This window comes from Daldinia caldariorum (genome assembly GCF_022478825.1).
Source record: "Daldinia caldariorum strain CBS 122874 unplaced genomic scaffold F4812scaffold_11, whole genome shotgun sequence".
Lineage (NCBI taxonomy): Eukaryota > Fungi > Ascomycota > Sordariomycetes > Xylariales > Hypoxylaceae > Daldinia > Daldinia caldariorum.
In genome coordinates, this window is record NW_025953047.1 from 213,071 (window position 1) to 237,758 (window position 24,688).

General features: G+C 47.4%; 8 protein-coding genes across 8 annotated transcripts; 4 read left to right on the forward strand and 4 right to left on the reverse strand.

The window, feature by feature from the left end:
- Positions 1 to 242: 242 nt before the first annotated feature.
- Positions 243 to 4,221, reverse strand: F4812DRAFT_61308 (uncharacterized protein). The gene has a single exon (XM_047939240.1). The coding sequence runs from the start codon at positions 3,839 to 3,841 to the stop codon at positions 536 to 538; it is 3,306 nt and encodes a 1,101-aa protein (XP_047788984.1). The 5' UTR covers positions 3,842 to 4,221; the 3' UTR covers positions 243 to 535.
- A 735-nt stretch (positions 4,222 to 4,956) lies between these two features.
- On the forward strand, positions 4,957 to 7,520 carry F4812DRAFT_61334 (Rap30/74 interaction domain-containing protein). The gene is made up of 2 exons (XM_047939241.1): positions 4,957 to 6,630; positions 6,687 to 7,520. Exons 1-2 carry the CDS (start codon positions 5,230 to 5,232, stop codon positions 7,392 to 7,394), a joined length of 2,109 nt encoding a protein of 702 aa, XP_047788985.1. The 5' UTR covers positions 4,957 to 5,229; the 3' UTR covers positions 7,395 to 7,520.
- Positions 7,521 to 7,793: 273 nt separating this feature from the next.
- On the reverse strand, positions 7,794 to 9,039 carry F4812DRAFT_432386 (Pre-mRNA-splicing factor of RES complex-domain-containing protein). Its single transcript, XM_047934523.1, has one exon. The coding sequence runs from the start codon at positions 8,944 to 8,946 to the stop codon at positions 7,906 to 7,908; it is 1,041 nt and encodes a 346-aa protein (XP_047788986.1). The 5' UTR covers positions 8,947 to 9,039; the 3' UTR covers positions 7,794 to 7,905.
- A 50-nt stretch (positions 9,040 to 9,089) lies between these two features.
- On the reverse strand, positions 9,090 to 10,474 carry F4812DRAFT_432387 (uncharacterized protein). Its single transcript, XM_047934524.1, has 3 exons — positions 9,815 to 10,474; positions 9,569 to 9,720; positions 9,090 to 9,491 (listed from the first exon to the last, which is right to left on the reverse strand). Exons 1-3 carry the CDS (start codon positions 9,820 to 9,822, stop codon positions 9,304 to 9,306), a joined length of 348 nt encoding a protein of 115 aa, XP_047788987.1. The 5' UTR covers positions 9,823 to 10,474; the 3' UTR covers positions 9,090 to 9,303.
- Positions 10,475 to 10,623: 149 nt separating this feature from the next.
- On the forward strand, positions 10,624 to 12,927 carry F4812DRAFT_432391 (CoA-transferase family III). The gene is made up of 6 exons (XM_047934525.1): positions 10,624 to 11,045; positions 11,108 to 11,310; positions 11,391 to 12,109; positions 12,178 to 12,260; positions 12,325 to 12,403; positions 12,480 to 12,927. Exons 1-6 carry the CDS (start codon positions 10,777 to 10,779, stop codon positions 12,846 to 12,848), a joined length of 1,722 nt encoding a protein of 573 aa, XP_047788988.1. The 5' UTR covers positions 10,624 to 10,776; the 3' UTR covers positions 12,849 to 12,927.
- Positions 12,928 to 14,381: 1,454 nt separating this feature from the next.
- On the reverse strand, positions 14,382 to 15,816 carry F4812DRAFT_61421 (uncharacterized protein). Its single transcript, XM_047939242.1, has 2 exons — positions 14,995 to 15,816; positions 14,382 to 14,927 (listed from the first exon to the last, which is right to left on the reverse strand). Exons 1-2 carry the CDS (start codon positions 15,180 to 15,182, stop codon positions 14,498 to 14,500), a joined length of 618 nt encoding a protein of 205 aa, XP_047788989.1. The 5' UTR covers positions 15,183 to 15,816; the 3' UTR covers positions 14,382 to 14,497.
- Positions 15,817 to 20,006: 4,190 nt separating this feature from the next.
- On the forward strand, positions 20,007 to 23,781 carry F4812DRAFT_465414 (subtilisin-like protein; the record flags this gene model as incomplete). The annotated part of the gene is made up of 13 exons (XM_047938433.1): positions 20,007 to 20,129; positions 20,196 to 20,512; positions 20,567 to 20,582; positions 20,643 to 20,706; positions 20,762 to 20,858; positions 20,929 to 20,989; positions 21,056 to 21,112; positions 21,191 to 22,401; positions 22,466 to 22,581; positions 22,634 to 22,736; positions 22,790 to 22,877; positions 22,952 to 23,187; positions 23,260 to 23,781. The coding sequence occupies 13 exons, from the start codon at positions 20,007 to 20,009 to the stop codon at positions 23,357 to 23,359; spliced, it is 2,589 nt and encodes an 862-aa protein (XP_047788990.1). The 3' UTR covers positions 23,360 to 23,781.
- A 381-nt stretch (positions 23,782 to 24,162) lies between these two features.
- Positions 24,163 to 24,564, forward strand: F4812DRAFT_460237 (uncharacterized protein; the record flags this gene model as incomplete). Its single annotated transcript, XM_047937666.1, has 1 exon — positions 24,163 to 24,564. The coding sequence occupies one exon, from the start codon at positions 24,163 to 24,165 to the stop codon at positions 24,562 to 24,564; it is 402 nt and encodes a 133-aa protein (XP_047788991.1).
- Positions 24,565 to 24,688: the final 124 nt, after the last annotated feature.

The window sequence follows — 24,688 nt, forward strand, 5'->3', positions numbered from 1 at the left end:
ACGATTATAGAAGGCCAGTCACCCAGGTACTTTCTTTTTTACCAGGTCCGTTTCGGCGGATAGTGAGTGTTTGGCAAGAGAAATTTTCGGACATGTCAGAAAGTAGTATAGCTAAAGCAGTGTAGTGCAGTGAAATGCGACGCACACTCTTATACTTTAAGTAATTTGAGCATTATTAATATCACCTACTGTGGATGTAAGAGACGATTACTTTTACTTACCAGTTAAATGTTGACAAGGCGAGATGTACGAAGTATATGCTGAAAAAAAAAAAAAAAAAAAAAAAAGGAACCATGAATTGTAGCAATTCTTATTTGGCGCTGATGGTAGCAAGAAGGAGCTATTAGACAAGTAACTATACAGACATTATATTAACCTGAAGAACGAGACCACTTAATCACGCATTTGGTTTCCCTTCAACACGTCAACAGAGTTGTAGAAGCCAGCTCAGTCAGCTAAGACCACAAGTAGCAAGCGAGATCCGCCACTATGGAGCAGGGCTTACAGTTTCAAACATACACACTCGCGTGGGCAGCTAGTGAGACGAGAAGATACCCGGTCCATGTATCTCCTCTAATAGTTCTGTGAACTGCTTCCTCTCCGCCTTTTCGCTTTCCACTTGGATATCCTCCAGCAGGTTTTCCACAGCTTGTCCATTTTTACCGGCAGACTTGATAATTCTCCAGGCACGTCGAAATTCGTCTCGGATGGATACAATGCCGTTATGAGTCACAGTCCGAGCGACGTTGTGCTCAAGCTCAAACGGATCTTCGATAGCAAACAGGTATCGATGACGTACTTCCTTTAATTCCTTTGGCCTGGTCAGTGGTACAGGGGTGCCATCTTGCGACTTAATACCGTCCACTTGTCCGTTTGTTGTAGCTTGCTGTCTGATCGTGCCATCTGTGGGTGAATTTGCTTTGCTATTGAATCCCGCTTCGGCTGGGTTTGGGAGGGCGCCCGTCTCCAATTGCAAGACTGTTTTCGCTCCTGTCCAACCCTTTTCTTGTTTTGAGAGCCATCCACCGTGTGTTCGCAAGCTTAGTACGTCCCGGCCCCAGTCGAAGCCACGTTTACGAGTAGTGCTCATTACGTGACTCTGCGCATAGTATTCAAAAAATCCTCGGAGTAATGACCCGAGAGATTCCCTATTCTGGTTGAGCTGGCCTTGGTGTGCCAGTCTCTGAATCTCCTGTTCATCCCTCCAAAATCGAACGTTCCAGCCCCTGCATGTAGTGAGACCCTCAAGAGCTTCTGCCGGAAGGCTCGGATCAGGGGGAGCGAGCTGCTGAAGATTGGGGCATACGAAAGGCACCGCAACATTGACAAGATAGTGTAGTACCATAAGAACATAGCCATAGCTGCTCAGTGTTCCGCGGTATGGTGTATTGATTCCACGAGCCTTAGCCCAGTGTTTTACAAAGAGGACCATTGGCCTCACGCGGGGATCAGTGTAGGAATAGCAGCGTAGGAGTAAGGTATTCTGGAGGGCCAAATTGGCAGAGAAGTTGATATCGCACTGGACGCCAACGCCATCTTTAGGAAACTCCAGGCTATCGTGATATCGATCCCTTGGCTTATTTGGGGCGAGCTTGGATGGATCAGGAAGTTGCCTAATCTTTTCGATCAATGAAATTATTTTCTCGGTAGCTGGGACTATAAAATCGAACGCATCAGCTGTGGGCCTATCTGTGTCTGGTGTCTGATACAAGAAGTCCTCCTGGAGGATCTTCATGTACTCTCGAATGACTGGTAGATCCTCTTCGCGGTAGAGACCCTTCTCAATAGCCCTTTCGTATTCAACGACAAGATGAATAATTTTGTGTTTCTTAGCAAGTATCCTCAGATTCTGCACTCCAGTCGTATCTGCGAACTTTTGAACCTCATCCCTTATGTACTTGTCACGGATACCTGCTATATAGTGCTGGGAGGTTTCAGGAAGGGATGACTTATTTGATGATGGATGAGCGGGGAATAGACTATTCGTGATCTTGGTAGCCCTTGCGTGATATTGGGTAGGTGACTCGTGTTGGTCTTGTTTAAGCTGCATAAGCTGCACCAATGGGATCTGGCGAAGCTGTTCAAGAGCCAAATGAAGTTCCCGATTTAGTATAAGAGGTTCTGTACCGAAAGACTTATTACACAGGAGATTCTTCCAAGCTTCGACGACAGATTTAGAGCCTTGTCTCCATTTGATGTTCTTTTCTCTTATCTCTTGTGTTTCCCAAATGATCGCAAGTTGTTCGCCTTCCACGATCATGAAAACGCCCATGAGCGAGCGGCGATTAGGTGGCTCCGATGTGGCATTGGAAGAGAGTGATGGATATGTATGTATTCGTTGTTTTAGATCCTCATCATGAAGGCCGTCGACGAACGCATTGGAGACATCGTCAAGAACTTTGTAGTCCGTATCTTTGAAGCCTGCCGCATTTGATATAGTGATATCGCGGCCATTTAATCGACGTAGAAGCCGTTTAGCGTTACCATAATATGCTACCAGCGACTGAGAGTCGGCCTGCTTCAAAGAAGCAAGCTGCTCTTCATAGGTCCTCTCCGCGGGGCCAGACCGCGCTTGGGAGTCTCGTTGCTGGTTACTGGATGGCGAATGTTCGATTTCGGTGGTGGCAATGATAGCGGTAGTACCGTCAGCAGCACCGTCAGGATGCTCTTGATCATCTATAACGTCGTCTGTTGCTTCATGACTATCGTCTGTTATCCCCTTTTCCCACTTAGCTCGCGCATCCAACAAATCCAAACGGAGTTTTTCGCTAGGCTTTTCGCAGAGCTTGATGATTGGCACCCGGGTACGAGTAAGAAGACGAGCACCAAAGCCGTGCTCAAGTAATGCTTTCTCAATGAGGCGTGGGATGGGCGAGTCTGGTGATTCTGGCGAGGACCAAGACATAGGAGAGAGAAGACCAAGATCCATATCAGCCGCCTTCGTCGCAAACCCGGACGCGAGACTCCCGAAACATTTGAGTTCTACACTGTAAGGCTGGAAGTTCGGGTTTCTATTACTTTCAATCTCGTGACGACTGATAACATCGCGGCAAATCGCCTCTACCCGAGCACGGAAGTATTCTTTTTCAGCGATATCACTGGGCTCAATCTCCGCGCCTGTAACGACAAAGCGACAAAGTTCATCAAGAAGCGCTGATTGGTTCGCGAGCTGTTCTGAGCTGAAAATAGATTGGTGTTGCCCGCTGGGGTTGTAGAGGCAAGACTGCGAAGAGTTAGGAACAGGACCGCGAGCCGCGAATGAATCCGCCGATATCACGTTGACCCCTTTTGAAAAATTATTGTACGTATACGAAGGTTGCTGCCTCTGGGGTGGCTGATGCCCTAGGGTAGACGTCGGTACTTGGCCAAATCCGCCTCGATGACGTTTCTGATTTGAATAGGGAGGGTTGTTTGCTCCAGCACCTGGACCTTGGGGCTCACCATTGTATGAACTCACAGGAGGGCGAGATGTATTTTGCTCAGGGTTGCGCCATGTAGACCATTGGTTCTTGGTATGATGTGAATTTGCACGTGGGTTTCCATCAAAGGGAGCTGGAGCTCTGGTGTCGATAGGAATGGATAGCTGGGCGCGCATCTCGCGACGCTGGGCCTGGTTTGGACGTTTCTTGCTCGGCTTAGGAGGGGCTTGCGCCGAAGGAGATGATTGCTCTGCCTTTGGCTGTTCTTCTTTGACTCCAGGCGCATTATCTAACGAGATGCTCTCTGTTCTTGTAGTAGCTGAGCTTTGCAGGACATGTCCGGTCTTCCCATCTGCGTTGCTAATTATAAGACTGCGCAGGCGGTCCTCAAGCGGACCACCGTGATCTTGAGAGGTCTGCATAGCAGGAAAGAATGAAAGAATGTGAATATCGAGATTAGTATGATTGTAAGACTAGAAAGATAAAAGCGTCATGAAGAGGTATGCCGAATTATAATTAGGATATCCTGCTAAAATTTATAGGATATAGGATATGCTCTCAACAATAGGAATACTCGCCAGCAGTTGTATGTCAAAACCCCATGCTCGTGGCCATAATTGTCCAGGAGTGCTTTTCGCATAAGAATTGAAGTTGGTAATGAATGGCTTGTTAGAGAAATCTGGTGAAGGCCGTCCCTGATGGAGGCTAGAGAGGGTAAAAAGAGGTAAAGTTGGCATTCATAATACCTAAGGTTAATGAAGTACAAGATAAGAGCCTCGTCTTTCTCGAATATCAAATTAGGAAGATATTAGGAAGATTAATTGATTGGCTGCATTTGAGAGAATTGGCGGTATTGGATCCCGATCTCCTCAGAGCTTTTACGCTAGTACGTTAGGTACCTACTGTACCTAGGATTTGTGACTTGGATCGGAGAATAAGTACCTAGGTACTTGTGGAAGCCTGCTCAGGTTGTACTGGTTAGACCCTGTTAGCCTCTGTTCCTATGCTATATCTCACTTGCTCTACTTGGGTTCGCTACCAGGAAAAGTCACTTTGGTGACGTTATAAGTTACCTAGGTACCTACTCTTCGGCAGATCCCACAGGGACTCCACCTCACCCATCCTATCTTGGCAAGCGGCTCTCTAGGTCCTGGTTGCCTTTGTTCTAAAATTGCCTGTGCAGCTGCCCAGGTGCTGCGTTCGAATGACAAAAACAAAGCTGCACCTAACTGGTACTTACCTAATGTACCGAAAATTTACCTAAGGCAGAACCTGGAAGCAAGGCAACAACCAGAACTGGAACTGGCAGGCTCGACGATTCTGACTGGGCTACCTTAGGTACCTAACCAAGGACTAGGTAACTGCACTGCAGTGACTGCACACCTTCAACTCCTTCTATCCCGTCTAATTCATTCACTCCTTCAACTTTTTATCTCACTGATCCTCCATTTAATTGGCATTTCCTCCTGCCAATATTCGGCTTCCCTTTCCCTGAATATTTCTTCAGCTTGGAGCCCTAACTGAAGGTTGCGCACCTTTCTAGAATAATATCTCCTATCCACGTTTGTTTCCTTGACGTTCGATAAGGGCACAGTATTCGTCTACCAATATTTTAATCTAAACGAACCTTTGTCTCGCGACCGTCCCATCGCTTTTTCGAGATATTCTTTCTCCCATCTTTATATTCCTCGGTTACCGATTACCGATGCTCGTTTGCGAAACCATAACGCCTTAGGCTACAACTTTGGACGTTCTCGATATTTGTCGAGGCCCCCCCAGCTAGAGGGCGTTCAATTCTAACCTCGCCACCATGAGTGCAACGCCGTCGCCCTCTGCGGGCCCCAACGGCCAGAAACCAACTCCACCTCCTGGCGCGCCGCCGTTACGAAGACCGCGAAATACTGCGAATCCGCTCGTCCCCAGAAAGAGGCCCGTAAACCGACAACTCCCTTCAACCCTTGCCAGAGGTTCTACACCGAATGCTCCACCGCGACCTGGCAATAAGCCACAGCCATTCCAAACGCAGGGTAAACCGGGGCAGGTCAATTTTGACGCATTGCGTGCACAGAATGGCGGATGGTCCCAGCCTGCTCCGCCTGGAGCTCAAGATTATCCTCTTTATGTTACAAAAAAGTCTCTGAAGGAGGGATTGCGATTCCATGTTATGCGATTCGCCCCACATGGCGGAAGGCTCACAAGGCCTGATGGTCCTGGCGTTGACCCTACTAATCAAGAAGAGTTCACCCGACCTGTTACGCTGCACCGACGCGATCCCAGACAACCGCCACCCGGCCGCGAAGTGAAAGAAGAAGCTCCTGTTGAGGAAAACCCTGTCGATACTGCCGAAGCTGAGAGGCTTGCACAGCTGAAAGCTGAAAGAGAAGCACAGCGCGCTGCCGATAACGCCCAGAAAGCGCCCGTCGTTAAAGACGCAAATCCAAAGGCCAAGCAGCAGAAAGAGCAGAAGAAACCTGGCCTACAGATCCACTACGCACCTCGTACCGAAGAGCAGAAGAAGCAGGCGGAAATTCGATACGAGGAGGCCCTACCGTGGCATTTGGAAGATGCCGATGGCAAGAATGTTTGGGTGGGCCAGTATGAAGCACCTTTGTCCGACTGTAAAGTAGCTTTCAAGATTCACAACGGCGGATTTCGCATGATTCCTCTGGAAAAGTGGTACAAATTTCAGTCGAAGCGCGGGTCATTTAAAATAATGACTATTGAGGAGGCAGAGAAAGCCATGAACAAGAAGGTCGCTCTTGGTCGTTGGGCGGTAAGAGATAATCAGCGTCAGGAAGCAGAGAGAGCTATGGCAGAGTCTCGAGCCATTGTAAATGGTCGCGTGGCTGTCAAGCAGGAAAGCGGTACCTTTAAGCAGGCTTCACGTCAAGAGAAGATGGACCATGACGATATCGACGTTTCGGGAGACGAGTTTCAGGATGATGATGAAACTGCTGGATACGAACCTGACCGAGACGAAGACACTAAGCAGGCCAACAACCGAATTCGTCGTGACCAGCTAAATGCCAATCTTTTCGGCGAAGCAGATGAGGTCAAAGTTGAGAAAGAGGAAACTGAGGAGAAGAAAGAAGAGCTCGAGCGCAAGCTTTTTGGGAAATCTCTTAAGAAGGCTTTGAAGAAACGCGATAAGCAATTTCAGTACGAAAGCGACGACTCTTCCCATGAACGGGACCCCTTTGCCTCCACAGACGTAAGTGCTTATAATTCCCCTTAGCTTAGGTAGTCAAAATTAACCAAAACATGAAGGAGGATTCCGATTCCGATTCCGAGAACGAAAAGGATGACGAAGAGAAGAAAGCCGACAAAGATAAAGAGGCTGGAGGATCGTCCAAAGGAACCAATACCCCCCAGGGCAAGAAGGCAGCTGCCGAGGCAGCAAAGAAGGGCAAGTCTCTCAAGCGAGCCGGATCTCCATTAGGTTCGGATTCTAGTGGTACTGAATCTATCCGGAAGAAAAAGAAGACTGTGCATGATAGTCGGGGCAATACCCCTCTACCTCGCCGTGGAAAGCCCGGCGCCGGCTCTACCAGTGATGGCGAAGGCACGGCTGGTGAGATGTCAGACAGTGCGGGAGGCAAGAAGAAGCGGCTTAGCCCGTCAGTTAAAGGTGGAAAGCACAGCACAAAAGGCACTCCCGCGGGTTCTAGAGGCGGTAGTCCCTCCCCTGCCCTCGGAGCTGCCAACAAGGGAGCCTCGGATGGTCTTCGAGCTGGTTCTCCTAATACTGCTTCTCAAAGTTCAGCGCCAGGGGGAATCCTATACCCTATTACTGCTCAAGAGATTATCGACGCCCTGCCACCGCCCCCTCAGGGTATTACCATTGGTATACTCCTTAAGAAATTCCAGGACCGTGTTGACAAGCCTGGATGCATGCAGAGAAAGGACTGGCTCAAGCTGGTGAAGGAGAATGCCAACTTCAATACAGCGGAGAAGCTACTTCGCCGGAAGACTTAGATTGTACCCTAGAAATGGGTACTCTAAAACCATATGGAATGGTTTGTCTGCGAGGAGTGTTCTGCTGTGAACTGGATCGAATTTTGTGATCCTTGCAAGCCCTCGTATCATTATATTGAGGCTATAGAGCTGTGGAAGATGAGCCACTTTAGATGCGGTATCATGCCGATAGCAGATGAGAGGATGGAGGAGTATTATGTTCACTGGAGACAGGACCGCTCTGGAAGGGGGGATAGGGGTGGAAACTAATGTATGCCTCCTAGATTTCCTGCAATATGCCTAAGGATCTCTCGTATCGTTTCACTTCTGGACGAGGGCTGGCATACCGAGACAAAAAAAAAAAGGACTACAAACCAATCCGTAGAAGATTCGATTATACAATTTGCGTTATGCTATAATTTGCTGCGTTGACTGCCTTTAGACAGCTGGTATCTTACTAGGTTAATTCAACTCCTGATCGTAATCTCCTACTCGTGCAAAATTGTAGAATTGCCTGATAAATGCCCACTACTCACTCGTCCATCTGCCATGAGTATTCTAAGCCTTTGTTCCTCTCCCGTCTGTTAATAGCTTTGAATCTCTCCGCTTCGAACCCGTTCCCCCTATCAACACCATCCCACCGATACCCCGGCCGGATACCGTATCGATTCGGCGCCCACGCGCCCTGGTATATCGGCTTGCCCTTTAACTTCATCTTCTTCCGGCCCCCGTCTCCTCCTCCTCCTCCTCCCGCACCTTTCGGCTCTATGAACTGCGCCATGGTATCCCCCCACCTCACCTGCTCCTTCAGCTCGCGGTTCATATCCACGTCGTCCGCGTGCCGCGCCACCGTCATCACCTTGGCGTCCTCTAGCTCCTCGCGCCGCCGCCGCGCGGCTTCCATCTGCACCTCGCCCTTCAGCGCCTCCGTCTTCGCCGCCTCCCGCGCCGCCGCCTCCGCCGCCTCCCGCCGCAGCTCCGCACGCTTCATGCTCACGTCGACCCGCCGCCCCGTCGCGTCCCGGTATATCGTCTCCGCTTCCCCCGCCCCCCGGCCTTTCTTGCCCCGGCTTTCTCGCTCGTATTCCTCCCGCTCCGCTCGCCGCCGCGCTTCTAGCTGCGCGGACACCGCCGCCGCGCTCTGGAGGCCCGCGTGCGTCCCGTCGGACATCATCGTCATCACCGCCGGCGCGTCCGACGCGTCGGCTTCTGCGGCGGCGGCCGCGGTCTCGGCGGCTGCGGAGGCTAGGATGGCGTCTGCTTCCCTCGCCGCGTCCGCGTCTTGGTTTTGCGAAGAAGCTGCTGCGTTGTTAGGGGTGCCGCCGACGGTTTTCCACGCCGACTTCTTCGCGCGTCGGAACTCGGCGCTGGTGCCGGCTACCACGGCGGAGGCATCTTCGTCGTCGTCGTTATTGTTGTCGCGGCCGGGACGCGACCAGCCGGATTCCGTCTCGTCGGCGATGATGAGGCCCGAGGACGAGTCGTCTTTCTGCTTGCGCTTGCGCTTCTTGGAGGGCTTGGGGTCCGCGACGAGGTAGTGCGTTGCGAGGTAGTTGGATAGGTCGGATGGCATTGTGGCTGATTTGTTGGAGGGAGAGAAGGGTGAAGGAAAGGGAACGTAATGAATGTTGAAGCTGGACTTTTGGACGTTGCGATAAGAGATAACATAACGACTTGAGAGAGGTTAGAACGATTACCCGTTTAAAACAGTATTTGGTTTAGATTATTGCGGTTAAATACATATATACATAATTCATTTCCATCTCTTGAAATCATCTTTTCCGTCAAAGTGCTTTTGCCTCAATCGCTCTTTCACGAACGTTAGGTTAGGTAGGTACCTAACATAATCTTTCTACTTTTCTCAAGTCACTTTTCTAATTATTCAGTATTATGAACACAATAATATTGGCGATGAATATCCGCTCCCCTACTACTCCCGCACTTCACCAAGCGGATGGATTCTTGCACCATCAATTGCCTCATCGTCCAACCCTGTCCTTGGAGAATGTGATTCATTCCGTTTTTTCTTCAATGGCTCAATCTTCGTTTGACCGAGTCCTTCGGCCGTGCCAACTACCCCTTGGCTGTCGGCATGTGGAGCCGTGTGCTGGTGTTGACCTAATATCATGAAAAGCAGTTAGTTATCACAACGCCATTAACAGGTATATAAAGCTATTGGATCTATCATTCCTTACCTTTCCCTCCGAGGGGATCAATCCTAGATTGATCTATGGTGCGGTTGGTACCAGACGAGCCGCGGTCCTCCTGGTCGCGAGGTGTGTTGTACTTGACTTCCGACTTGAGAGGCTCAATCTTGGTACCGGAGATTTGTGCAGGGTCACCAGTGCTGTAAAGCATTAGCTTAGTTTTGTCCGATTGCAACTCGAGAAGCATTGAAGCATTGATCTATCGGCAACGGATTTAACTGCGGGAGCACCTACGAAGGCATTATGAGATATAGGCCAGTTGTTCAATTCAGGTTCGTATGCTATTTCCGATGCAGATGTATCTAATGAAACAAAACTTGGTCAACAACCGGCGGTAGCGAAGGTCGCAAGATCTTTATATTGGGGCCTCCTCGAAACTTATGCTACAAGAGTACAGCTCTTGTGTCATAAAAAGGGGGCGATGACGAGGGTGTGACTGTGAATCATAACCATCAAGAATCGATCGCATCATTCACTCATAACCCCTCTTCTCAATATGCTAGTTCTAGAAATGGCTTCTCTCTGATTGATACACATCTTTGCCACCTACATTGCTCTTATTGGTTTAGCATGTAGTTGACGGCTAGTTTTAAGGCGTGTTATTGAGTCTCTAAAAAGATTACCTGCCTGTTACCAAAATGCACAGACCATCAGGAATTCGTCTTTTCTAACATTGTAACTAATGTTTTTGTTATGGAGTGTTGTTGTTGATATCCAAACAGTATAACATAGAACCTACCCAATTAGTATGGAATCACAAAGAGCTATAAACAGCTATAAACAACTGGACTGATAATAGTCTCTTCAATACTTCTGGAAATCTACTACTCAAGAGATGCCAAGCTTGAAGTAAGTTGGTAACAGATAACTAGAAAAACTTATAGACTTTACGACTTTTGAATATGAGAGAACGAATACCTTTGCTAGGACGCAGTTGGTTCTTGGCTCCTGTGGGGTGCCGATTCTGGAAGTTAGAACACTTGTCTTAATGTTGATTCGGTAGACATTATGCCTGCCGGTGTATAATCTTTAGAACCCCGCCTCCGACCCTCCGAACGCCATGCTATAGAACCGGCGCTGGTGGGTGGGATCGGTCCAAATTTTAGGTACTATTTATTCACCCCGTACCCGTGTTGTATAACTCCCTTATACACACCAACTTGTCTTATAAGGTACCCCTTAGCAAATTCATCACCATGAGCTCTTCAGGTTACTCGGTGCCTCGGGAGGCCCAAAAGGTCTTTCAAGATGGCATTCTTAACAACCCCTTAATGAAAGACCTGCCTCAGGAGCTGCATTCCTTAGGTCAAGCCGTGAAGTTTGAAGGATCCGCCAAGCCCAATATCCCTATCAACTGGAGATTCGCTGAGAGTATCTCGGCCATGAAGGCTTTCGAAGCAACTATGCTCAACTACCTCATCACTAAGAAATACGGCGTTGCCCCCTCCAGCGTGAGTATAAATACGTAAGTAGCGTTTATTATCATAAATAAGAGGAAGCATCAAGATAACTAAAACTCGCCAACAGGGACCATGCTTCGCTGTTCATAATGTCTCCGCTCCTTACACGCGTTATCAAAGACGGCATCCCGGTGCAGATACATCCATCTTCGGAAGAAGCTTTGCAATGGTTCCCTAGTCGTGACCTGCACAGGTTCATGGCTTCTCAGCATAGGATTCTCGCCACGAATATTTATAAGACGAAAGATGGGCGGTTCTACCACATCCACGGTATAGATGTATTCCTTATGGCTTCTTCCCAATTCGACACACGAATTCACTTACTCACAGTGCAACCATGATCTACCTAGGTAGTATGAACCCCGACCCGACACTCACAGCGCTGGGACTGCCACTCGACGGCGAAGAAAACGACACATACGATACCGTCGTGGAAAGGATCCAGAACGCCGTTGCCCAGTTCGACGCCGCGGAGCTAGACGAGCTCATGAACGAGAAGTTCCGCCAAGCGGGCACCATGGCGTGGTCGTCCGGCGAGTACTTTATCAGCCAGCACGGCCAGGCATGCGGGAATACCGGTCTCTACGAGACGGCCAGAAACCCTGACTCCTCGCAGCCGGCGGCGTGGTGGCCCGACAACGCGAGCTACCCGTCCTCCCCAAAGCGGCCGCTCGCCGGCCTCAAAGTCGTCGACATGACGCGCGTGATTGCGGGGCCGGCGATCACGCGGTCGCTTGCGGAGATGGGCGCCAGTGTGATGCGGGTCACGTCGCCGCGGGTCACCGACCTTTCCGGCTTGCACCAGGACCTCAACTGGGGCAAGTGGAACTGCTTCCTGGACCTGAGGGACGAAGCGGACAAGGAGAAGCTCAGGGCGCTGGTCCGGGAGGCGGATGTTGTCGTCGACGGTTATCGCCCCGGCGTGATGGAGAAGCACGGCTTCGGACGCCGGGCCATCTTCGATCTGGTGAAGGATCGGTCCAGGGGTATTGTTGTGGTTCGGGAGAATTGCTACGGCTGGCATGGTCCCTGGGCGCATCGGAGTGGGTGGCAGCAGATTAGTGACGCGGTAAGTTGATTCGATCGAGCAGAATATGGTTCGTGGGTGGTGCTTATTTTTTCCGATCATCCATTTAGTGCTGCGGTGTTTCAATGTCGTACGGCAGAGCTATGGGCAATGGTGAACCAGTAACGCCCGTGTTCCCGAATTCAGACTTCTGGTAAGTAATGAACCTAACGTATGAATATCCCAGTCAAAGTTCTTGTACACATATCTCGTTCTAGTACCGGCCTCTGCGGAAGCACAGCAGTCTTAGACGCTCTCGTTCGCCGAGCCGAACATGGCGGTAGCTATGGTATTGACGTAAGTCGATTCTTCCCCCTATCTTCTACCTGCCGCGGGTACAAGATTGCTACTAACAAGTCCACCCCTCTATCAGGTAGCACTCAACTACTATTCGCAATGGCTAGTCCGTTCCGTGGGTACCTACGATGAAGAGACATGGAACGAAGTATGGAAAAGGCACGGGTCTCTAGTGTTCCGCCATTATCATGCGATGCCGCACCTGCTGCCAGTCATGCTGAAGTTACTATATCAGCATGATTCTCAGGTACTTTTCAACCCCGCATTCTTTCAAGAACAGGAAGCAAAAAGCATAGGGGCTACGTTTGTTCAAGTTAAACCCGTAGCACGATTTTCTGGCGGGACTGTTGATTTGGGATACCATATCGGCACGCGTGGAAATGGCGTAGACGAACCGCTCTGGCCTGATGACTTAACGGTTGAAGTTGTCCTTGATAAAAATTGAGATATCTGCGTGCAAGCCAGGCGAGTTCAGACAATTGTATTAGATATTGACAGATACACCGCTGAGCCAAAAGTGTATTTCTTAATAGCACAATTGCTATTACAGTCTATCTGACATGAGTGGTATTACCACTCATAGATATTTTCATGAGTACTAGGAGGAAGTTAAGATTAGGCTCCATAATGATGTGAATAGGACCGTATGGCAATGTTTATTAGCAACTAGCTACTTCGTATACACATATACGAAAACACTTCCGCGTAAGGTATAGGAAATCTAAGACAAGAGCTTTAATGACGAGCAGGGATTCGTAAGATAACAATCAACTGAGAATAGATGTGCACCATTGGTCAGACGCCAGCAATGTTAAGAGACAGGTAGCAAGGTGGGAGATGCTCCGCCATAAGTACAACCTGTTATCTCCAATACGGTCCGCACATCCACTCCCAAACAAGAGAAATATCGGCCATAACTTCTGCACTTACGTCGGCCCATGTTTCCCCCTTAGAAGAATAGCCCTTACTAATAGCCTTAGAGGTATAAGCCTGAGAAGAGAACTTGCGCTGATACGACTTGACTGGCACAGCAAGTAGGGCGAATAAGGGCATAGTGGATGTAAATTGGTGTTATTTAATTCAAGGAGAATGTTTGTCGAGCGTGATTTCAATGAGACAGAGATAGAGATCTTATATCAGGTAATGTGGTTTTCTGATTTGTTGTAAAGGAAAAACCGAAGTGACTTACCAAGTAGATTAAAGACGTGTGCCCTTAGCCAAAGATGAATACAGCTGTAGTACCTGCATACCTCTTTCCTGACTGCCTTTCTTGCTTTCTATAGCACCTTCATGTTTTACATGCCCTACCTGCCTTGAAGTTGGCATTGATATCATATATCGTCTCCCGTATAGAAGGGGGGGCATTTTTAAGGGGGTAGTACCTACCTCTTCCAATGATAGGTGACATAAGTTACACCTTTGCATGTAACACGTGCCTTTTGGAAATCAAGCACGGACCACAAAAACATACACACACACACAAATTTTTAACAATAATCAATTTCTCCCAAGTTAATACCTATCGTCGTAATGCTCACCCTTCACCTTCGTCCAAAGGCTCATCTTGCAGACTCCAAACATGCCTAACCCACAAAATTTCAGTCAAAAGAATATACATACTTCATATATATAAACGGCATATATTGATATTAAAAAGATATTTCATACAACGCATTGCACTCTGCATACTGAGAGAAAACAAACCGATCCGCCCATTGTACGTCTCATCGTGCGATAATTTCCATGAGCGACCCCATCTGTCTACAATATCTATATACTTGATGCATCGAGCCATCCTTCTCTCTCCATCACACACGATGGGTAGAGTTAAGCCCAACACCGTCTACCAAATGCCCAGGTAGGATGATTAGGTACCTAGGTATGCATGAAACAATGGTCCGTTACCATCTAAAATATGCATACTTGAGTAGCAACGAAGCCAATATTAGACATCTAATGCCACAGCTCCTTCGAGAAGAAAAAGAAAAGAATCGTATCGGTCATATTGAATATTACCAGAAAGCCTCCAACCACACGGTATATAGGGCCTGTGCCGTACTATTTGCCCCGAGCCGAGTATAGCTGAGATATTATTTATACGAGCTCGAAGCCGTCGTCCTCAATAATATCGGGTTCCTGTGCTGCTGACGCGTGGTTCCGTCGACGGAGATTCTGTCGGGCCTTTCGGCCTTTCAGAGCATCTCCATTTTGGTCGAGTATCTCGTACTCCTTCTCTACGAACTTCTCCGTCTCCTTAGGATTGGTCTTTACAAAGGCGTCTAGCGTTAACGGTCTGCCTGGACTGTCAACCCTGTCGAAGCTATAGAGAACATTATCCGAAACGATAGAACTTCGTCGGCTCTGAGGCGACGGTAGAAGATCGTAGAGGGATCGCGAAATGTTGGACGGGTCGTGCAACTCTTGTAACGTGTCTATTTTGACCCGCGAGTAGCTTGATCGGAGGTGGTATCGGTCCTTATCGCGAGGCTTGACGATATTCTGGTTTGCTAGACGGTTGGAGTGACTGATTTATTAGCATTGCTTTTCTAGGCTACACGATATATGATGCACCATCACTGGTTGCGACATACTGGTTGAGTCCCTCGGGTCGAAGTTTTTCACGTTGGCTTTGGCTTCCTGTGATGATCGTGTCGTCTGACCGGTTGTACTTGCATCCAGCCGAGGGCCGAGATCCCCGAGACCACTTTTCTACGTGCTGCTTGAAACGCTTCGAGTCCTGGGCGAAGCTTCGGAGATCTCGAGCTTGATCAAAAGCCATGATGAAAAGTGGGTTGGTCGACCGGATACGATGGTTCAAAACGATTGATAGTATATGAGGTTGGCTTTGATCGGACGTAGACTACGGTTTGGAGTAGATCTATTTCCAAGGAACAAGGAATACGGTTCGATAGGGACGTCTTCAAAAGAAAAGGAACACGGTATTTAAGGGTCGATGACGGTATCAACACGGATGGATTAAAGATATAAGGCGAAAAATAATGATGCAAGGACGAAGGCTGCTTGATGAACAATGAATACTGGACAGTAGAAGAATGGCTGTCCGTAGGTTCAAGAATAGGATGGAAATACGTGAAGGGAGAGGTCTGGAGAGGTGATTGAGTCACGTCGGACAGATGATGATTAGGTAAGATGATGGTAGGTCTTGTGTTTCTTCCTGATTTCGCTGTTTGCGAGTTGAGAGATTGCTTTGTCTCTGTATGACGGCACAGTGGTGAAAGAAGTACAGGACTTAGGAAAGTAAGCAGGTGGGCTAGGTACTTGTTCAAGTGACGGGAAAGCGTGGCTTATTCGTTTCTTGTTGTATCAGAGTCGGGAAAGGCTCGAACAAGACACAGACCGGGTGACTCAGATAGGATAAGGGGGCCGCAGCCAAAGAGGTACACCGCGATAATGATGTGATGCTAGGTAAGATTGCGATTGCGGGTTAGTCGTTATCGTTATCGATACCAACAGACTCCCAGGTACCTTGATGGGGACGGGACGATGACGCAGCCCGAAATTACCTACCTGAGGCAGCTAAGGGAGGTACTTATGCAAGTGCGAATATAAAAACTAGGTACGAGTTTTGTTTTGTTGGTACAAAATCGAAGTACAACTGGCCGAGAGAGTTCAGAAGAGAAGGTTTAAGAGATATCGAGAGCAAGATGAGAAAGAAAGATACTGGAAGTCATTAAATCAAGAGGGAATTATGAAGTTTAACAAGGAGGCCACCTCCTATAGGTTAGGTACTTTGTCATCCGTCTTCTTATCGTGGCCTCTAGTTAGTTAGACTTGGCGCGAGGTATGCAATTTACAGAGGTGCACTACCTCTCGGTAGATAATGGGTTACTTAGTGGGTACTACGGTCTACCTACTTGGGAGTACCTGATTTATCAGCTAGGTATTTCATTGATTCTGAACCTCCCTTGTTATTAGGTAGTCTGTTGACTGCTTTTGAAGCCTTGTCTGGCTTGTCTACTGTTAGATGACTCTTTCATGGGTTGAAGACGCGTGTGATGATGACGGGCTATGAGGTATGGGCCGGAGCTAGGTACCTAACTTACCGTGTACCTTAGGTACATGTAAGTACTGTATTCCGTACCTTAACTTAAATTGTACACGTGCTGGGTACTTCCTTACGTAATGGTAGTCCTCCGATCGCGTATCAGCATATCAACAATTTCTATTATTAGGGAAAGCTGATGACCTACCGGCATTTCGCAAAGAACGGATCTGATTGATTACAGTCCTTGTTGCTCTCACATTTCGTGCGTGACGAACCCAGGCGGTTATTCAAATTCGACTTCTTCCAATAGATTCTCTTAGTTCTTCACGTTGCCCGGTTATACCAAGGCACTCGCTATCCAACGTCGAGCTGCCCGAGGCCGGGCTATTAGCTGGAGATAAATACTGATCCTCTGTGGCATCATCGGATGACGGAAGTTCACTATGCTTCTCTTCAGTTCGTTTTCTCTTTCTAAAACGGTTCATAATTTGAAAAGCTTGAGATCAGATTATATATATATAGCCTTGGTTTAGGCGGAAAATATGTGTGACAGGTAGGTAGCTTATACGTCTTGTTCGCACCAAAGGTCTTTACGAATAGGAAATTTGTTCAACCAATCACCAAGCGCATCTCTGAGCTCTGCTATGCAATGAAGCGCGCCAACGAAATATCGAGACGGTGAAATGTAAGTGCCCGTTCGGAGCGGTGCCGTTCGGAGAACAGCGGGAAAGGAAAAGATAAGGTTTGGTTTAGGTACCTGGGTCCTGGTCCTGAAGCACTTCCTGGGGTAAGGCGCGGGGGGTACAATACAATACGATAATACAGAGATACCTCGTCGTTGATAGCATTTAATGATAAGCTCTGGGGTACCTGCAATTTTAGGTACTAGGTTAGGTACCTAGGTACCTACCGAGTATCAAGGTACCTAACATTAGCAAAGTCTTGTGGACGAGGTGAGCAGATGTGTTGACCTCATCCCGCTCATCCAACTTGGGGGGTCATATGGCCGATTAAGTTAGCGCTACTGAAGTCCGGTGACAGGATACCTCATTACGGCAGATGGAGTTATTGATGGGATCCTCCTAGAAAGAGGGAAGCCCCTGAAGCCACCGAAGCCCCTTGTTGTACGACATTGATCGTGAATTGCGCAGCATCAAGTACGTCATTCCTAACGGGAGCCTCTACATCCTTTTCTTTTCTTGTTTATTACAAGTATAAGTGAGTTTAATGCGACTACAGCATAAATCCGTCATTATGAACAAGGCCTAATTCCGGTTGCTACTCGGTGCTAGGTAAATCCTGCATGGAATGCCTACCTCCAACCGTGGTGTTGTTAATCAACTGCTGATAAGAGAAAAAGATATTAGATATAAATTGACGCTGATTTTGATTATGAGATATTTGTTAGAATATCATTGTCGTATGGATAAATTCCCACAAATGATATTCATACGATAGAGTATATTGGATTTACGTTGTTTCGAGGTTGTTGTTCTTCTTGTGTTGATGATGACAAAGCTTTATGGTCTTTGTCGACAGTTTCCCTGCCGCATTCAGCAGAAGTCTTTAATCCAGCTCTTAGGACAGAAAAGTCCGGTTTGAGCTATAGAGCTTTTGTCAAGCATCTTGACTCCTGGAGACATGGTAGCTCTTCAAATGCGTTTCTTATTTTACCTGTTAACTATAGCTCTGTCGTAATTAGCCAACTTCCATTTATAATTTATAATTACACTCTAACGGCTCTTCACTGAAATCGATTGGTTTTTTCCTTTGCTTGAAATCTAAAAATTACCTAACCTATACCAAAGTTGAAAATGACATTATTACAAACTGTCACAGGCCCTCTCAAGAACGAGAACTTTTCGTGGTGGGCTGTACGTACCTAAATACTGCTCCCCTTTCGAGATCGAATTAACACGAGAAAAAGGTTCCATTTGCTTTTTTTCTGGCATTATTTCCACGAGTATGCTTCACTATTTTGGGTCCTGGTAGCAACTATTTGGACCCTTATAATACTCGCATATTCGCGTTATCTATTAGAAGAGCGGTAGAACTAGATCCTATCGTACGTGTAGCCAACTCCAAAGGCCAAGATTCCCTGTGGCTATCGTAAATACACATGTTCGGTACTGACGATATTGCAGACCAGGGGGCGTATAGAGCGCTCCGAACATGCTATGAATAATGCGTTCGAAAATCTACCATTATTTACTATTGCCGTTCTTGCTGCCAACGTGGAAGAGCTGGATGTCGAAACTCGCAATCTACTCTCCCTCCTATATATTATATTTAGAATGATCTATACCTGGGTATATATTTGGGGACAAGACTACTATTCGATCCCTTTCTATACCCGAACTGTCGTCTGGTTTGCTGCAAATTTTACTCTTGGGTATTTGTATCTGTTGCCGGGACCACCATCTATTAATGAGCTGGAAGCAAAGCACAGCGTCTGGCTTACGCGAACTATTAAATTACAGGATGGTCCCGTGCTAGAGAGGTTGGCGCAACAATAAAGTACGTATTGTTCAAGTTTCTCTCACATTTCCTTGAAGCTTCTTTCTGGAGCTAGCATTTGCGTGTTGCTATGGTTAGAGAGTTCCTGCTTTAGAGGCGTGTCGTATCTTAGCTTCCAATTTTCTCACTGAACAATATTGACGCTCGTTATTTTAGATAGCGTATTATTAGGTAGTGCCCTCTGCCGGAATCACTATTCGAATATTATACGAGGAATGGCTTTTGGTCTCTAAAATGGGCTGACCTAGTAGCAATACCCCTGGAATTTTAAGATGTTCATATTGTTGTTATTAGAGACTACCTAAGTTATGGCAGTCAAACTCTTCAATTCATGGGCCTTGGGTTAGGAAGATAGTGTTCTAACATTATCCTGTCTGGTACTTACGTATCCTACTATTCTTGTGCTTCCCACTCATGTTTATTTCCCAATATGAAATGTGAGGATAACCCTTTCTAATAATCATATGCGACTAGCGAGTATCCGTTGACCTAGACGCGTATATTGGAAAATCCTGTCGGTATACGTCTAACCCAAAGCTCGTCTATACCTTGTCTATGTTGCAACTTCTTATTATTACTTACTAGGGTAACGCTTTGTTCCCGTTGGCACATTCAGAGAGTGTAAACATTCGTATAGCTTTCTCTAGAAATCTCTAGATATTTTGTAGCTTAATCCAATTGTGGTTACAATGTGGTTTGACACTTATTATACGAGCTTTGACGATATCAACCCCTGCGTTAACGCAACCTCTCGGCGGGGTTACTAGCAGTCAACCTTGCTCAACTTGGTAGTTGACCTGCTCTGCAGACCTTTCCGTCTTTTAAGCAGTGATGTTCACAGTGACATCGTCCCATCATACCAGGCAATATAGATACCCGGAATCCTACCAAAGCACCTTGCGGGGGCAAACCTCGTATTGTAATTGCGGTTACATATGTAGAAAACGAGCACCTTGCACTCGGTGCAGTTCGCTGCGAATAAAGCCGCAAGTTTATATAAAATTGGTATCATGGAGCGTAACCGACCATGTAGGAGATTTGGTTTAGTAGTGTCTTCTCGCGCCATTACTGAGGCAGAAGATGCGTTTCCTAAGCCTTGCTCTGGCCCTCTGCGGGGGTGCTGCGGCTCTAATAAACCGCAGGGCTGAGAATACTACGAATGCGGCCCCCGTCGCGAAAAGCTTCATTGTCGAATATGAACCTGTTAGTTGTCGCGCTAAGACTAGAATACTCTGTACCTTTAACACACTAGACTAACCATCCGCGAAGGGTCAAGCAAACAGACGTGATGGACTCGCTTCCGCCGAAGGCGTCAAGATTGTCAGATTTTTCAATAGTCCTATTTTCTCTGGTGCGAACATCGAAACAGACTCTTATAGCATTAGCAGGCTCGAGAATATACCTGGTGTGCTGCGCGTCTGGCCGAATGAGCGAGTCTACCTAAACCCAGCTGAGCTAGAAGTCCTTGACGGTCTTCCAACCAACTTCAACTATACTACTCATAGTGTTACTGGAGTCAGTAAGCTCCATGAGGCTGGTATCTACGGTGAAGGAGCGAAGGTTGGAATTGTTGACTCTGGAACATGGTGAGTACTTGCTTGGCTTGTTAACTAGAAACAATCACTAACCGTTTGATTTAGGTATGGTCATACGGCTGTAAGTCGATAGATCTGGTGTGTTTAGTATTAAGTTCGTCCGCATCTAATGCCTGTTTAGCTTGGAGGCGGGTTCGGCCCTGGCTTTAAGGTAGCTGGTGGATATGACTTCGTCGGCGATGGCGGTAAGAATCAGAGAACCTGGAGCATTCAGAGGTAGGAAATTAACATAAAACCTAGATTGGCCTTCAGGGGATAAGCAGCCTGACGATGATCCTCTTGACCACTTTGGCCATGGAACTCATGTCGCGGGAATTGTTGCGGCAAAAGCTGACACGTGAGTGCTCTTTCATTACAACTCGCTATAGGTACAGAGAATGTCCATTATTGACCTTATACGTCTCTAGATGGACGGGTGTTGCCCCTGAAGCCACTATCTATTCGTATAAGGTCTTTCCTGGTGCAACTGTAAGTTGTAGACACGGGCGCCATACTGCTGAGTTACATAGTCGAAGTTAACTTATGAGCGATCAGGACTATACCGATACTGCAACACTTATTGATGCATTCCTACGAGCGTACGATGATGACGTAGGTTAACTACGATTATTTCTCTTACCTAGTATTTTCCCTGATATCTGGTCTGTAGGTTGATATCATAACTGCCAGCATCGGCTCGCCTGGGCCGAAGTAGCCTCTCGTCTCGTAGATGAGGGTATTCTCGTCACAATTGCAGCCGGAAACGATGGGGACCACGGCCCTTTCTACGGCAGCACTGGTTCATCTGGCACCAATGTCATTGCAATTGCTTCTGTGGATACGGAGGTGTTCCCTGAATTCCCCTTTGGAGCTAATTTCACAGTTGACGGAGTTACTAGTATTACCACCTTTGGTTATTTTCCATCGACTTTTTACTTCCCCTCTGCAGTGGTGGGATGGCCCATTGTTCCACTCTCTTTCAACACATCCGATCCCGCGGAAGCCTGTGAACCTTACCCCGAAGGTACTCAGAACTTGACGGGAAAAATACCCATCGTCAGACGCGGTACTTGCCCGTTTGCTACCAAACAATGCCATCTGGCTGCTTTGGGGGCGGAATACATGTTATTTTATAATAACGAGGCCCCGTTAATTCAGCCCGGGACAACCGACGACTCAACACTTATCGCGCTGGTCATTGCGGAAATCGGAGAGGCTATCATCGACGCCGTCAAGAAAAACGGTACTGTAACAGCAGACTTTTCCGTAAACCCAGAGAATCCGATTGGTTATGCGAATCCTTTTGCTAACAAGCCCGACACTTTTACGCAATGGGGGCCGTCTTTTGATCTGGATCTCAAGCCGGATATCGCTGCCCCCGGCGGCAATATTTTCAGCACGTACCTCAACGGCGAGTACGCAATCATGAGCGGAACGTCCATGGCAACCCCGTATGTTGCTGGCATAGCGGCTCTTTACGTCGGCGCGACCGGCGGCCGTACCGTCCACGGTAAAGCCTTCGCGTACAGTCTCCGCAGGAGGATAATCTCCAGCGGAGCAGCTCTGCTGTGGTTCGACGGCACCGATCAAGACTATGGCTTCACTGCTAGTGTTGCGCAGGTCAGAAATGGTTTGGTTAATGGGTTCAAGGTCGTGAACTACACCACCGATGTCGAGTACGAGAAGTTCAACCTGAATGATACTGCCCACTTCAAAGGATCCCACCCGGTTACCGTGACGAATAACGGCGATCGCGACGTCAGTTACAGCTTCAAGACTAAGAGCGCTGCTGGGTCAAGGAGGGTGAAGAAGTTTGACGAGCTGGAGCCCATAGATCTCCCTGTCGAGGTGAACCTACCCGAGGACTTCACGCTCAAAGCTGGCGAGAGCAAGGACGTTTCGTAGGACCGCCAAATCCACCAAATGCATTCGAGATGATAACTAATACATACCTGTTATATACAGGATTGACTTCGTTAATCCCCAAGGTTCAGGCTGGAACTCGTCCGGACTTCCTCTATACAGTGGGAAGGTCATACTATCATCAAGCGCTGGAGAACAGCTTTCATTCCCTTACTTAGGTGAGTAGCATGCTATAAGACGCATTAGGTGTCACATACTAACGACTACCAGGACTTGGGGCCGACTTAAAGGCCGAGTTAAGTGACGTGTACTATCCTGGATATCCATTTTTGAATTCCGGTCCTCAGAATAAGGACATCTCGGTTAAATCATCGTATGTTATCATTACTGCTAATTGGACCTCGTATTTTCATTAACATGAGATAGTTATACCTTTAACGTCACGCGGTTCTATCAGGACTATCCAAAGATCTACACACAAGTTATCTGGGGGAGCAAGCAAGTCCGCTGGGATGTAAGTTACTAATACCCCCCACCCACCCCCTTGAAGCAAAGGCAATTACTATATACCAACTCACGGCGGTTTAGATATACGAGGCCGGCTGGAATGAGAGTCAATGGTCTTATCCGCCCGTGGAAGGCGAGAACGGCTACATCGGGCCAGCAGCGTCCTGGAACGGCGACGGAGCAAACTTCGACGACCGGTTTTACGACCCGAACAACACTTTCACCTACCCCCTGACCGACACCCTACGCGGAGGCGGGGATCGCACGTGGTTCGGGAAGCTGGGCAACGGTAGCCAGATTGCCAACGGGAACTATACGTAAGTCCCTCTGCGTGGAGATGCCCACGGCGCTAGCTGAATTATTTACTGATAATATTTCTTTCTCTTTAGGTGGCGCTTTGCGACACTGAGACCATTTGGAGACCCGACTGTTTCAGAAGACTGGGATATTTGGAAGACTCCCCAGATAACCGTCTTGGGACACTACTAAGCGAATGATCAGATGGTAACAGGATGATTCCAAGTTCCATATTGTTGGAGAACTGAGTGCTTTTTGCCTCTTATTTCGTAGAAATGTAGGTAGGTACCTAAGGTAGTGTCAATATTTAGAACAGTCTTAAACCATACATGATACTAGACATCCTTTGCCTGTTACACTATGACTTTATGTTGCGCCCCTTCAAGCTACAAGACATGACCTTTGAGAACTACCATGCAACGAGCTAAACTTGGTTACATCATGCTAGCTGGATATAGCTGAGAATTTAAACGAGACTTGAGTCTTTTCTCAGAGACCCACTTTATCCCCTATCTTTACTGTAATCCCCCTTTATACGAAATTACTGATTGCAGTTCAACTTCACAAAAGCCCCTTAGATAATTAGAAACGCACACGCTACTTAAAATTGAAAAATTGATGGAGGTTGCCAGTTGACATTATAGATAAGTCGGTTTCAATTGATCAACATAGAAACCTTAGGTAGAAGGTAGTTCACCATAAGATCTCACAGTCACCATTCATTCCCACCGCGATAGCTGTTTCATAACACACATACATATCTGTCAGGTAACCGATATGAAATTAAACATGGAAGACAAAGAAGATATTTGTATTTATAGCTCTGATTCCTAGAGCTACCTTACTTAAAGTCCTTTGCGGAACAACGAAGTTGTTTCTTTACTTCGTGTTGTGCCTCGTGACGGTATTAGAGCTGAAGTACTGATAAATTAGGTACTTACATATCTTGATCTCTTAATTTGGTATATATGGACACGGAATAGGTACCTATTAAAATGCCTGATCCAATCAAGGTCATTTACATCGTCTTTCGCAAGGACTTCGATGACTCTGATACAGAAGAAGACGGGAGATTAGCCCCTCCGATAGGCATATTTCGATCAGCCGATACCGCTAATGAAGCCGCAAAGCTGCACTGCAAAATGCAGGCTCGTAACAAATCCTACGACGGTAATGATACGGAGCACGAGTTGAGGGACGGCCTGTATGTGGGCTGGTGTTATACGCTCGAGCATTGGCGGGATTACTTCGAAGTCTGGGTTGAGATGAAGAAGTTTGACGATGCCGAAGAGACTCCGGAAACTAGGAAAAGGAATTTTCTAGAGGAGGCTGCGGAAAACTCGAGAAGGGCACAGAATGCGCCGAGGGCTAAATATTATTGGCGCAGCCAAACATGATGAGTTTCTCTTCGAATATAGGTATTAACATCCCATCTAACCCAACTACGATAACGGAATGTTCCTGTACATCATGCCCGACCTAATATCATCTAGGTAGATACCTAGAGTGATTATATTTTTG

Coding starts and splice junctions, on each gene's coding strand:
- F4812DRAFT_61308 (XM_047939240.1), bottom strand. CDS start 3,841: ATGCAGACCTCTCAAGATCACGGTGGTCCGCTTGAGGACCGCCTGCGC.
- F4812DRAFT_61334 (XM_047939241.1), top strand. CDS start 5,230: ATGAGTGCAACGCCGTCGCCCTCTGCGGGCCCCAACGGCCAGAAACCA. Junction 6,631..6,686: donor ACCCCTTTGCCTCCACAGAC/GTAAGTGCTTAT, acceptor CAAAACATGAAG/GAGGATTCCGATTCCGATTC.
- F4812DRAFT_432386 (XM_047934523.1), bottom strand. CDS start 8,946: ATGCCATCCGACCTATCCAACTACCTCGCAACGCACTACCTCGTCGCG.
- F4812DRAFT_432387 (XM_047934524.1), bottom strand. Junction 9,492..9,568: donor TGATCCCCTCGGAGGGAAAG/GTAAGGAATGAT, acceptor TCATGATATTAG/GTCAACACCAGCACACGGCT.
- F4812DRAFT_432391 (XM_047934525.1), top strand. CDS start 10,777: ATGAGCTCTTCAGGTTACTCGGTGCCTCGGGAGGCCCAAAAGGTCTTT. Junction 11,046..11,107: donor TCCAGCGTGAGTATAAATAC/GTAAGTAGCGTT, acceptor ACTCGCCAACAG/GGACCATGCTTCGCTGTTCA. Junction 12,110..12,177: donor GGCAGCAGATTAGTGACGCG/GTAAGTTGATTC, acceptor TCATCCATTTAG/TGCTGCGGTGTTTCAATGTC.
- F4812DRAFT_61421 (XM_047939242.1), bottom strand. CDS start 15,182: ATGGCTTTTGATCAAGCTCGAGATCTCCGAAGCTTCGCCCAGGACTCG. Junction 14,928..14,994: donor CGACCCGAGGGACTCAACCA/GTATGTCGCAAC, acceptor CTAATAAATCAG/TCACTCCAACCGTCTAGCAA.